Raw genomic sequence first — 14,549 nt, 5'->3', positions numbered from 1 at the left:
ATTTAATCCCACCCCTCTCCCAAACACCCTAGCATTTACTTCCTTTACAACCCCATCTATAAATATATTAAACAACCATGGTGACATTACACATCCCTGTCTAAGACCTACTTTTACCGGGAAGTAGTCTCCCTCTCTTCTACACACCCTAACCTGAGCCTCACTATCCTCATAAAAACTCTTTACAGCATTTAATAACTTACCACCTATTCCATATACTTGCAACATCTGCCACATTGCTCCTCTATCCACTCTATCATATGCCTTTTCTAAATCCATAAATGCAATAAAAACTTCCCTACCTTTATCTAAATACTGTTCACATATATGCTTCAATGTAAACACTTGATCTACACATCCCCTACCCACTCTGAAACCTCCTTGCTCATCTGCAATCCTACATTGTGTCTTACCTCTAATTCTTTCAATTATAACCCTACCGTACACTTTTCCTGGTATACTCAGTAAACTTATTCCTCTATAATTTTTACAGTCTCTTTTGTCCCCTTTCCCTTTATATAAAGGGGCTATACATGCTCTCCGCCAATCCCTAGGTACCTTCCCCTCTTTCATACATTTATTAAACAAAAGTACCAACCACTCCAACACTATATCCCCCCCTGCTTTTAACATTTCTGTCATGATCCCATCAGTTCCAGCTGCTTTACCCCCTTTCATTTTACGTAATGCCTCACGTACCTCCCCCACACTTACATTCTGCTCTTCTTCACTCCTAAAAGATGGTATACCTCCCTGACCAGTGCATGAAATTACTGCCTCTGTTTCTTCCTTAACCCTTTGAGGGTTGACAGGCCCTCTCAGAAACTCGTTCTCAGGGTCGGCCAAATTTAAAAAAAAAGAAAAAAAAAATTTTCTTATGAAAAGATAGAGAATCTTTTCCCGATCATAATGACACCAAAATTATGAGATTTGATGGAAAACTTACGGAATTATGCTCTCGTGAAGTTAGCGGTATCGGCGATGTTTACGCATCGGCAATTTTGCCCAATTTGAGCCCCATTTTCGGCCAATTCCTCTGTACTAGTCGACAAAAAACATGAATATTTCGCTAGAACTACATTTTTTCTATTGAATGAGTGCAAGAAACCACCCATTTACCATTTTCAACTATCCAATACAGTGGTCAGAATTTAGCAATTTTGCCAATTTCACACAAATTTCAAAAAATGTCAATTTCCGAATAGGGTCCAGAACAAACAAGAAATACATTCCTGGCACTAAAATGACATTTCGTCTGTTCATTAGTCACGTCTCAAGGCCCCTCTTACATTCTTTTGCTTTCCACTTTGAATTTTTATTCTCACGAAAAATAGAAGATTTACTGTTATGCAGACTACTGCATTAGTGTAAAAAATGGTATAAATCATATTGGCACACTTGCAAAAGAATGTCAGACTCACCAATTGACGTGTATTGGACGCTTGGCATGATTTGTTTACTTTTGAACTTTGGTAAAGATCGAACATTTCTGCTACTTTGAGCTCAATTTCAAGGTACTTTTCATTGTAAAACCAGTGAAAATCATCTCAATTTCTGTGATATGTATTCCATTCTATAAAATGAGACCAAGAAAACTAGAATACAACAATAAATACCATACGAAAATACAGTGCAAAGTCGCTGTTTTATGCCAAAAAAACGGTGAAAGTTTTTTTTTTCTCATTATGCACTGTGTGCTGCAGGATTTTTTTTTATACTGTGCACACTGACCACATAGACCCATTCTTTCATATGGAGGCCTACCAGCCTTTTCCCGTGAGATTTGACGGCGCTAGAATTTATGCGTACTAGTACGTCAAAAACCCCTGCGCGTAAGACGTACTAGTACGTCCGAAACCCTCAAAGGGTTAACATTTAAAAGTTCCTCAAAATATTCTCGCCATCTACCTAATACCTCCATCTCCCCATCTACTAACTCCCCTACTCTGTTTTTAACTGACAAATCCATACTTTCCCTAGGTTTTCTTAACTTGTTTAACTCACTCCAAAATTTTTTCTTATTTTCATTAAAATTTCTTGACAGTGCCTCTCCCACTCTATCATCTGCTCTCCTTTTGCACTCTCTCACCACTCTCTTTACCTTTCTTTTACTCTCCATATACTCTGCTCTTCTTATAACACTTCTGCTTTGTAAAAACCTCTCATAAGCTACCTTTTTCTCTTTTATCACACCCTTTACTTCATCATTCCACCAATCACTCCTATTTCCTCCTGCACCCACCCTCCTATAACCACAAACTTCTGCCCCACATTCTAATACTGCATTTTTAAAACTATTCCAACCCAATAAAACCCCCCCCCCCCCCCCCACTACTCATCTTTCCACTAGCCCACCTTTCTGCCAATAGTCGCTTATATGTAAATCAAATATATAAAACAAACAAGCATTATTTTAATAAAGCCCATTAATGGTAAAAGTTTGAAGCCTGTCAGGAAAGATATTCTCGAGTAATTGATCTGATGCTAATAATTAAGTTTTTTTTAACAATTTCGGTAAAATTTCAAATTTGCAGCTACTCAGACTAAATTTATGGATTATCTTCCTTCTTATAGAAAACAGCATCAGTAATATTTCAAAGCCAATCAAAAGAAGCATTCTTTAGTTATCAAATAAACATGAATATCACTATGTATTCAATAATATTGCCAAATTGAGACTTATATCAACAAATAGCAGTGTGAGTCTTGTGTTTAGGAAACCACAACAGTGGGAAAAATATGAAGCTGATTATATAAGTCATTCTCCAGCTACATCATGGATACCAACAGTTCCAAGTTTTTTTATTACTATTTTGCTACACCAACAAATTTGCTTACACACAACGAAAGTTAATAGCTACTTTTCTGCTGCTAAGTTGCGTCAATCATTAATCCTTTCAGGGTCGACAGGCCCTCTCAGAGACTTGTTCTCAGGGTCGCCCAAATTTCAAAGAAAAAAAAAATTATTTTTTCTTATGAAAAGATAGAGAATCTTTTCCTGATCATAATGACACCAAAGGTATGAAATTTGATGGAAAACTTATGGAATTATGCTCTCGTGAAGTTAGCGGTCTCGATGATGTTTATGCATCGGCGATTTTGCCCACTTTGAGCCCTATTTTCAGCCAATTCCACTGTACTAGTCGACAGAAATCATGAATATTTTGCTAGAACTCCATTTTTTCTATCAAATGAGTACAAGAAACCACCCATTTACGGATTTCAACTATCCAGTACAGTTGTCAGAATTTAGCAATTTTTGCCAATTTCACACAAATTTCAAAAGATGCCAATTTCCAAATAGGGTCCAGAATAAACAAGAAAAACATTCCTGGCACTAAAATGACATTTCCTCTGTTCATTAGCCACGTCCCAACGCCCCTCTTACATTCTTTTGCTTTCCGCTTTGAATTTTTATTCTCACAAAAAATAGAAGATTTACTGTTATGCAGACTACTGCATTAGTGTAAAAAATGGTATAAATAATATCGGCGCACTTGTGAAAGAATATTAAACTCACCAGTTGATGTGTATTGGACGCTTAGCATGATTTGTTTACTTTTGAACTTTGGTAAAAATCGAACATTTCTGCTACTTTGAGCTCAATTTCAAGGTACTTGTCATTGTAAAATCAGTCAAAATCATCTCAATTTCTGTAATATGTCTTCCATTCTATAAAATGAGACCAGGAAAACTAGAATACAACAATAAAAACCATACGAAAATACAGTGCAAAGTCGCCGTTTTAATCCAAAAGCACGGTCGAAGTTTTTTTTCCTCATTACGCACTGTGTGCTGCAGAATTTTTTCTTATACTGCGCACACTAACCACATAGACCCATTCTTTCATATGTAGGCCTACTAGCTTTCTCTCACTAGATTTGAGGGCGCTAGAATTTAGGCGTACTAGTACGTCAAAAACCCTGGTGCGTAAGCCATACTAGTACGGCCGAAACCCTGAAAGGGTTAAATGCTGAAGCAATTCGGAAGAAATTAACTCAAATTTATTATACATGATATAATGGGAATGGAAATATAAACACATAAGCAGTATAATGTGAATCTTTATTATACTGCTTATATGTTCATATTTCCATTGTGTTGGTATTTTATACCATTTACATATTTCCATATGACGGGAATAAAATTTTTCACGTTATTTTATACCGAAAAAATGATTGAAACTACAACTAGACTTATGAATTTCACTCTCAGTCGTCATTGAATTAAGAGGCATTTGTTTGAAAATTTGAAGCTACACTGAGGGTGGAGATAAATCATATAAAATACCGACACGATTGGAAAAATAGACACAAATGCAATGTAATGTGATCCTTTATTGACAACGTTTCACCCACACAGTGGGATTTATCAAGTCACAAATAAATCTACATCGACATAGAGTACGTAAGTAGGGTGAAGAGTCAGGTGGAAAATGTTGGAGAGGTTGAATTTGAGGTCTGTTTTTCCACTGAGAGTTTTGTAAGTTATCCGTGCCATTCCAGGATGCTGGGAATGAAGCCTATAATAATGGTTATAGGGAACTTGCACCTGTCAATTGTTCTAAAAATATGATCCTCATTACCGTGCAGAAACATTGATAATTTGAACCTGATAGTATGAGGGGTTCTCGAGCTATGAGCAAAAGAAAATAAAGTAGAAGGTTGAAAAAAAAAATTCAGGCAAACACCTGAAGGTTCCCCTTCAGGGATCCCTAATAAAGCAAGTATTAATTCACGCAAACACCTACAAGTTCCCTTCAGAGACCCTTAACCCTTTGACTGTTTCAGGCCCCTCTCTGAAACTGTCATTCTATGTCGCCAAATATTCGAAAAAAAAAAAATTATTTTTTCTTATGAAAATGTTAGGAATATTTTTACTAGTGTTTTAAGCCTAAAAAAAAATTTTTGCCATCAGTACTTACCGAGATATAGAGCCGCAAAGTTTGCAGAAATCGACGTGCGTATGGCAACAGCGGCGACTGCCGCCCACCCGGTATTCTTTTATTTACTCTAATTCAAAGGTTTCTTGCATTTTTCAATATTTTTCTTTTCCAGGTAACTTATGTGGCCTGTGAGACCAATGTAAGGTGCATTGTTCAAATATACACTCATTATTTACAACACAATAACAGAACAAACTTTATCACTATTAGTTTGTGTATACACTTTGTTTACACAAACAAACAATACAAAACAATGTTTATTACTATTGTTCCATAATATATATACATATGTACAGTCACTAAGCACGTTCCTAGAACTGCTGCAGCTTGTGGAACTCTTTGAAACATGGGTATATGCAGAGGGGCACTTCACACTCCTCACACATAAAACGAGTGTCTCTGCGTGTTTGTGGGCGTTTTGTGGTATGCATACATACATAACACCTCTTCTGAGCATTTTTCTTGGCAGTAGTAGGAGGCAGTTGTATGGGGTAGTGATCACCAGGCCTCAAACGAGATGACGTCTGTGGGCGCTGGTCTATTGCAGGAGTTGCTCCTTTGTACTTTGCAATTATTTGTCTGATTACTGACAGGCAAAATTCACCATATTTTGGTGTTTTGTTGGTCTTCAACTTGTATATGTTATAAGCATTTAGCATAGAGATATCAACAAGATGGAAAAAAAGTTTGATATACCACTTATAACTCTTGCGTACACAGTCTGCAAACCCAATCTGCATGTCACATTTGTCCACTAAGCGCATATTGAGGTTGTAGTCCATGACAGCTGCAGGCTTTAGAATGGGTTCATTGGTCTCTCTGTTGTCCCTGCCACTGGGTACCATTTCGTTTGTGTGAACTGATGTCAACAATGTGACATCACGTTTGTCATGCCACCGAAATGCCATGATGTCATTGGCAGCAAAGGCTTGCACCTCACCTCTGCGAGTGCCAGCGTCGAACCTTGGCATATGTTTGCGATTACCACGCACTGTGCCACACATGTCTGTCAAGTTCACTCGCAAGAAATCACTGAGTAAGGGGCTTGTGTACCAGTTATCAGTAAATAACATATGCCCCTTACCAAGATATGGTTCCATCATTGTTCGAACCACATCACCAGAGATACCCAATAACTTCATGGTATCTCTCAAAGTATTACTGCCAGTGTACACAATAATATCTAAAACAAGACCACTTCTGCAATCACACAGTACAAATAGCTTTATACCAAAGCGTTTCCTCTTGCTTGGTATATATTGCTTGAATGAGAGTCTTCCTTTGAATAAAATCAAGGACTCATCAATAACAAGCTTCCTGAAGGGATAAAAATACATGCAGCACTTTTGTTTCAGGTACATAAACACATTTCTTATCTTATATAACCTGTCGCTTCTGTCAGGCCTGGTTTTGTCTGAAAAGTGTAACATACGCAACAGTATCAGGAAATGATTGACACCTATAATGTCACTAAAACCTGGAGTTGAAATCAGGCGATCTGTTGTCCAGTATGTGGTGACAGTGTGCTTATACACATGTGGCATAAGCATTATTGTGGCAAAAAACAGGTACATCTCTGCCACAGTTGTCTCCTTCCACTTGTGTAGCCGTGATTTTGGTGAGAGAATTGTATTTGCCATGGTGTATTCACAGTATGTGTTGGTTTCCCTGACAATGATGTCCATCAGGGGTTCATCGAAGAATAACTCAAAGCAGTCCAGTTCACTGGCATTGTTCCCAAGTGGACAAGATGGCTTTATTCCACTTTGTGTTTCATCAAAGTCATGGGGACTGGGAACAAACTCGTCACCGTCCTGCCAATCCCAGATGCGGTCTGCTGGTGGGGTCTGGATATTGTACCGTGGTTGTGGCTGTGCAGGTTGTGGTGGTGCAGGTTGTGGCAGTGTGGGGTAGGGTGAGGCTGGTTGTTCTGCTGAGTCAGCCGCGTGGCTAGTAGCGTGGCCCGGTGATGGTGCCACATGGGCCGTGCCACCCTCACTATCACCACCACTGCCTCCTCCCTCACTGTCACCATTCATACCCATCGTTACAATATCGTCATCTTCACTATCAGGTCGTGGTGTTGGGCCACGGGATGTGCTCCCAGAGTTTCTCCTTCCCCTTGGAACAACATATGAAACACTACCAGACTGCATGCTACGTTGTACATACTGGCGCTTCACTGGGGAATATTCACTCTCACTGTCACTAGAACTGCTTTCAATGACCTTGAAATCACTATCACTATCACTATCACTATCACTGCTATCATCAGGGTGTTGTACACGACCAAATAGTTTCCTCTTTCGTCCTGGTACAGGCGAAGGTGAATGTGAACAAGCCGGCACAGCACCAGAGGTCGAAGGTTGTGGGTCATCTGGGTTTTCGTCACTATTTACGTTATCCTGGGCACTTTTTTCGGTAACACTCACTTGAAAACCCTTGAATTCACTGTCACTGACATTTTCATCGCTGTTAGAGCTATCACTTGGGAACAAAAGACCTCCAATCCGCCGAGGAGTGAGGAACTTCTTACCGAGAGGCATGGTGAAAATGGACTGACAACATGGCGTTCCCACAATGCACCGCTAGGTCCCAGATTTTTTTCACAGGGTGCACACCGACCACTGAGACCCATTCTCTCCCGTGTAGGCCTACCAGGCCTTTGGCGCGCGATTTGAAGCCGCTAGAATTTGTGCGTATAAATACGTCAGAAACATTGGCTCGTAAGACGTATTTATACGTCGGAAACAGTCAAAGGGTTAATAAAACAGGTACTTTTTTGTGCAATGTCTGAATTCTGTTACAAAACCCCAAAAATAAATTTAAGGCTGGTGTTTAGCATTTTAGTTCATGGGCTATTATGTAAGGTCAGCAGGTGAATTGGCGAATGGAATATACAAAGTATTTTTACACACATGACCCGTACTTACTCCGGCTTGGATAATTAACAAGACAAACAGAAAAATTTTATATTTGAATAAGGGAGTGAGTATGGAGGAAGTTCGTGAGGCAGTGGGTAGAATGAAAAGTGATAAGGCAGTTGGGATTGATGGGATAAAGATGGAAATGTTAAAAGTAGGTCAGGATATAGTTATGGAGTGGTTGGTGCTTATATTTAATAAATGTATGGAAAGGGTAATGTACCTAGGAATTGGCAGAGAGCATGTATAGTTCCTTTGTATAAAGGCAAAGGGAACAAAAGAGAGTGTAAAAATTATAGGGGAATAAGTCTGTTGAGTATACCTGGTAAAGTGTATGGTAGAGTTATTATTGAAAGAATTAAGAGTAAGACAGAGAGCAGGGGTATGTAGACAAGTGTTTACAGTGAAACATATAGGTGAACAGTATTTAGATAAGGGTAAAGATGTTTTCGTGGCATTTATGGATTTAGAAAAGGCATATGACCGGGTGGATAAGGGGACATTTTGGCAGATGTTGCAGATGTATGGAATAGGGGGTAGGTTATTGAAAACAGTGAAGTTTTTACTAGGATAGTGAGGCTCAGGTTAGAGTATGTAGGAGAGAGGGAGAATATTTCCCAGTAAAAGTAGACATTACACAAGGACGTGTGATGTCACCATGGTTGTTTAATATTTTTATAGATGGGGTTGTAAAAGAAGTGAATGCTTGGGTGTTACAAAAGGTGTGGGGTTTAAAAGATAAGGAATCTAACACAAAGTGGGAGTTGTCAAAGTTGCTTTTTGGTGATGACACTGTGATTTTGGGAGATTCTGAAGAGAAGTTGCAGAGGTTGGTGGATGAGTTTGGTAGGGTATATAAAATTTTGATGAAAATTAAAAGTGAATATAAGAAAAAGTAAGGTTATGAGGATAACAAAAAAAATTAGGTGACAAAAGATTGGATATCAGATTGGATGGAGAGAGTATGGAGGATGTGGATGTATTCAGATATTTAGGAGTGGACATGCCAGCGGATGGGTCTATGAAAGATGAGGTGAATCATAGAACTGACAAGGGGAAAAAGGTGAATGGTGCACTGAGGAGTTTGTGGAGACAAAGAACTTTGTCCATGGAAGCAAAGAAGGGAATGTATGAGAGTATAGTTATACCAACACTCTTGTATGGGTGTGAAGCATGGGTGGTGAATGTTGCAACAAGAAAAAGGCTGGAGGCAGTGGCGATGTCATGTCTGAGGGCAACGTGTGGTGTGAATATAATGCAAAGAATTCATAGTTTGGAAATTAGAAGGAGGTGCAGGATTACCAAAACTATTATCCAGAGGGCTGAGGAAGGGTTGTTGAGGTGGTTCGGACGTGTAGAAAGGTTGAACAAATTAGAATGACTTGAAGAGTGTATAAATCTGTAGTGGAGGGAAGGTGGGGATTAGTTGGCCTAGGAAAGGTTGGAAGGAGGGGGTAAAGGATGTTTCGTGTGCGAGGGGTTTGGACTTCTAGTAAGCATGCGTGAGCGTGTTGGGAGTGAATGGCGACAAGTGATTTTTAGGACTTGACATTCTGTTGGAGTGTAAGCAAGGTAACATTTATGAAGGGATTCAGGGAAACCGGCAGGCTGGGCTTGAGTCCTGGAGATGGGAAGTACAGTGTCTGCACTCTGAAGGAGGGGTGTTAATGTTGTAGTTTTATAACTGAAGTGTAAGCATGCCTCTGGTAAGACAGTGATGGAGTGAATGATGATGAAAGTTTTTCTTTTTTGGATCACCCTGCCTTGGTGGGAAATGGCCGATATGTTAATAAAAATAAATTTTATTTTACATAATTAATTGGATGTCCTGGCCCTAAGCGAAACAAAGCTGAAGGGGGTAGGGGAGTTTCAGTGGGGGGAAATAAATGGGATTAAACCTGGAGTATCTGAGAGAGTTAGAACAAAGGAAGGGGTAGCAGTAATGTTAAATGATCAGTTATGGAAGGAGAAAAGAGAATATGAATGTGTAAATTCAAGAATTATGTGGATTAAAGTAAAGGTTGGATGCGAAAAGTGGGTCATAATAAGTGTGTATGCACCTGGAGAAGAGAGAAATGTAGAGGAGAGAGAGAGATTTTGGGAGATGTTAAGTGAATGTATAGGAGCCTTTGAACCAAGTGAGAGAGTAATTGTGGTAGGGGACCTGAATGCTAAAGTAGGAGAAACTTTTAGAGAGGGTGTGGTAGGTAAGTTTGGGGTGCCAGGTGTAAATGATAATGGGAGCCCTTTGATTGAACTTTGTATAGAAAGGGGTTTAGTTATAGGTAATACATATTTTAAGAAAAAGAGGATAAATAAGTATACAAGATATGATGTAGGGCGAAATGACAGTAGTTTGTTGGATTATGTATTGGTAGATAAAAGACTGTTGAGTAGACTTCAGGATGTACATGTTTATAGAGGGGCCACAGATATATCAGATTACTTTCTAGTTGTAGCTACACTGAAAGTAAAAGGTAGATGGGATAAAAAGAGAATAGAAGCATCAGGGAAGAGAGAGGTGAAGGTTTATAAACTAAAAGAGGAGGCAGTTAGGGTAAGATATAAACAGCTATTGGAGGATAGATGGGCAAATGAGAGCATAGGCAATGGGGTCGAAGAGGTATGGGGTAGGTTTAAAAATGTAGTGTTAGATTGTTCAGCAGAAGTTTGTGGTTACAGGAAAGTGGGTGCGGGAGGGAAGAGGAGCGATTGGTGGAATGATGATGTAAAGAGAGTAGTAAGGGAGAAAAAGTTAGCATATGAGAAGTTTTTACAAAGTAGAAGTGATGCAAGGAGGGAAGAGTATATGGAGAAAAAGAGAGAGGGTAAGAGAGTGGTGAAGCAATGTAAAAAGAGAGCAAATGAGAGAGTGGGTGAGATGTTATCAACAAATTTTGTTGAAAATAAAAAAAAGTTTTGGAGTGAGATTAACAAGTTAAGGAAGCCTAGAGAACAAATAAATGTATGGAAAGGGTAATGTACCTAGGAATTGGCAGAGAGCATGCATAGTTCCTTTGTATAAAGGCAAAGGGAACAAAAGAGAGTGTAAAAATTATAGGGGAATAAGTCTGTTGAGTATACCTGGTAAAGTGTATGGTAGAGTTATTATTGAAAGAATTACGAGTAAGACGGAGAATAGGATAGCAGATGAACAAGGAGGCTTTAGGAAAGGTAGGGGGTGTGTGGACCAGGTGTTTACAGTGAAACATATAAGTGAACAGTATTTAGATAAGGCTAAAGAGGTCTTTGTGGCATTTATGGATTTGGAAAAGGCATGTGACAGGGTGGATAGGGGGGCAATGTGGCAGATGTTGCAGGTGTATGGTGTAGGAGGTAGGTTACTGAAAGCAGTGAAGAGTTTTTACGAGGATAGTGAGGCTCAAGTTAGAGTATGTAGGAAAGAGGGAAATTATTTCCCAGTAAAAGTAGGCCTTAGACAAGGATGTGTGATGTCACCGTGGTTGTTTAATATATTTATAGATGGGGTTGTAAGAGAAGTGAATGCGAGGGTCTTGGCAAGAGGCGTGGAGTTAAAAGATAAAGAATCACACATAAAGTGGGAGTTGTCACGGTTGCTCTTTGCTGATGACACTGTGCTCTTGGGAGATTCTGAAGAGAAGTTGCAGAGATTGGTGGATGAATTTGGTAGGGTGTGCAAAAGAAGAAAATTAAAGGTGAATACAGGGAATAGTAAGGTTATGAGGATAACAAAAAGATTAGGTGATGAAAGATTGGATATCAGATTGGAGGGAGAGAGTATGGAGGAGGTGAATGTTTTCAGATATTTGGGAGTGGATGTGTCAGCGGATGGGTCTATGAAAGATGAAGTGAATCATAGAATTGATGAGGGGAAAAGGGTGAGTGGTGCACTTAGGAGTCTGTGGAGACAAAGAACTTTGTCCTTGGAGGCAAAGAGGGGATTGTATGAGAGTATAGTTTTACCAATGCTCTTATATGGGTGTGAAGCATGGGTGATGAATGTTGCAGCGAGGAGAAGGCTGGAGGCAGTGCAGATGTCATGTCTGAGGGCAATGTGTGGTGTGAATATAATGCAGAGAATTCGTAGTTTGGAAGTTAGGAGGAGGTGCGGGATTACCAAAACTGTTGTCCAGAGGGCTGAGGAAGGGTTGTTGAGGTGGTTCGGACATGTAGAGAGAATGGAGCGAAACAGAATGACTTCAAGAGTGTATCAGTCTGTAGTGGAAGGAAGGCGGGGTAGGGGTCGGCCTAGGAAAGGTTGGAGGGAGGGGGTAAAGGAGGTTTTGTGTGTGAGGGGCTTGGACTTCCAGCAGGCATGCGTGAGCGTGTTTGATAGGAGTGAATGGAGACAAATGGTTTTTAATACTTGATGTGCTGTTGGAGTGTGAGCAAAGTAACATTTATGAAGGGGTTCAGGGAAACCGGCAGGCCGGACTTGAGTCCTGGAGATGGGAAGTACAGTGCCTGCACTCTGAAGGAGGGGTGTAAATGTTGCAGTTTAAAAACTGTAGTGTAAAGCACCCTTCTGGCAAGACAGTGATGGAGTGAATGATGGTGAAAGTTTTTCTTTTTTGGGCCACCCTGCCTTGGTGGGAATCGGCCAGTGTGATAATAAAAAAAAAAAAAAATAATTAACAGTGTTAACAAAAGCTGGTAAGTCATATTTATGATAATCTTTATGGTATTTTTTTTTTTTTTTGCAGGAAGTTTAATATGGACAATACTTGAAGGTCCAGCTGGGATGCTATTGGGTATCCTATGTGGTATTGTCTTTGCAATATTGTGTTGGTTTCTGCCTTATAAAGAAAAGACGAATCGAACATCTTACAAGTGTATCATCATCTTCACTCTGAGTGCTCTGGCCATTTTTGGGAGCCATAAGGTACGTAATGATTTTATTTTCATATCTTTCCTAGTATATTACTTGGTACCATTGATTTAAGATGGAATAAGTTGTAACATATTAGTTGTATTGGAAAGTGAGCTTAGAATTAATTTACAGTGATATACAGAATCTCATAGCTTGCTTCTTAACCCAAAGGCAAAATTTCAAAGTGCACACCAGGGTCCAAGAATTTAAATAAAAAAAATTGTTATTTTTTCTTATGAAATGGTAGAGAATCATTATCTGAAGGTAATAAAACAAAAAGTATGAAAGTTGATGGAAAATTCTTATGAAATGGTAGAGAATCATTTTCTGAAGGTAATAAAACAAAAAGTATGAAATTTGATGGAAAATTATGCTCTCACGAATTTTGACGTGTCAGCGATTTTTATGAATTGGTGATTTTGCCGACTTCGACTCCCATTTTAGGCCAATTACATTATTCCAGTCGACCAAATTCTTAGCTATTTCACTAGTATTACTTCTATTCTATCAATTGAGCACAAGAAATCACCAAGTCAACTGGTTCAACTACAAAATATAGTGATTGGAAATTGGTAATTTGGCCAATTTAGCACAAAGTTCAAAATATTCCAATTTCAAAATAGGGTCCAGAATAAACAATGTAGGTATTCCTGGCACTAAACTAACATTTCCTCTGCTCATTAGTTATGTTTTCAGGCTTTACAAATGAATTCCATTTTGATTTTTTATTCATATAATGAATTTTTATTCAAACCAAAAAATAGAAGATTTACTGTTATGAAATATTGTAATAATTGTATAAATATCATCATCACATTTGCGAATGTATATTAGATCCACCAGCTGGCGTGTATTAGACGTGTGAGGTCGTTTGTTTACTCTTGAACATCGACAAAAATTTAACATTTCCTCTACTTTGAGCTCCGTTTAAAGCCATTTCCAGTACTAAAACCAATCAAAATCATCTCCATTTCTGTAATATGTCTTCCATTCTATCAAATGAGACCAAGAAATAGCAAATATAATCATAAAAAACATACGAAAAAACACTGCAAAGTCGCTGTTTTAATAAACAATCAGGGTCTCAGTTTTTTCTCTCATTACACACTATGTTCTGCAGGATTTGTTTTATGTGGTGCACACATACCACATAGATGTATTCTCTCATATCTAGGCCCAAATTTACCACTCACAGCTTATCAGAGTGAGCTGAGCTCATGGCATAGATCTACGGTTTGGACCCTGAACGTAAAGTCATAGATCTACGGGACAGACCCTGAAAGGGTTAATAGGGCTCTCGCCTATTTACTGCATGTTAAATTAACATTATTCACATACCACTGATTCTTTTTTAGGTACTATTTCACTATTCATGGTAGCACATTTTTGCAGATTTGGTTGTTAGTCCTGCATTCAGCTAAGTTTTATATGAAAAAAATTCAACTGTGACTGAAGGTCCACATCGGTCTCCATCGACAAAACCAAGTCATCGGCAAAGGCTACGGAATGACCGTTATGTCCTAATGTAACAGTATATTAATAGTACACATGATAGAGGATCTCCTTTTCACCATTCTATTTATTAAACCACATCTACCGGGAATGAATGTAGTGATTTCATCAAACAATTTTTGGGGCTCAATGATTAAAGTCGGACCTGCTATCAAGTGGTTAACCGAGTCATATGCATTTTTAATATCCAGAAAAAAAAAGCTGACAGAGGTTTATTAAACTTCTTTAGTTTATAATATCATAGCAACATACCATTTAGTTGTAATCCATCAACAGGGAGAAATTTTCTCTGGGCAGGATGGAGCAGAACCCATAC

General features: G+C 38.8%; 1 protein-coding gene across 4 annotated transcripts in view; it reads left to right on the top strand.

Annotated features, from left to right (window-relative positions):
* Positions 1–14,549, top strand: part of LOC128693460 (sodium/hydrogen exchanger 9B2-like) — a 107,096-nt gene that overhangs the window by 68,911 nt on the left and 23,636 nt on the right. For all 4 annotated transcript variants that reach the window (XM_070100811.1, XM_070100810.1, XM_070100809.1 and 1 more), the window contains exon 7: positions 12,555–12,733. In XM_070100811.1, coding sequence (XP_069956912.1) covers positions 12,555–12,733 — 179 coding nt within the window. The remainder of the gene's footprint in view (positions 1–12,554; positions 12,734–14,549) is intronic.

The sequence above is a fragment of the Cherax quadricarinatus genome, chromosome 74 (genome assembly GCF_038502225.1).
Source record: "Cherax quadricarinatus isolate ZL_2023a chromosome 74, ASM3850222v1, whole genome shotgun sequence".
Classification (NCBI taxonomy): Eukaryota; Metazoa; Arthropoda; class Malacostraca; order Decapoda; family Parastacidae; genus Cherax; species Cherax quadricarinatus.
Note: the sequence above shows the minus strand (reverse complement) of the source record. Positions and strands in the feature narration are given on the sequence as shown.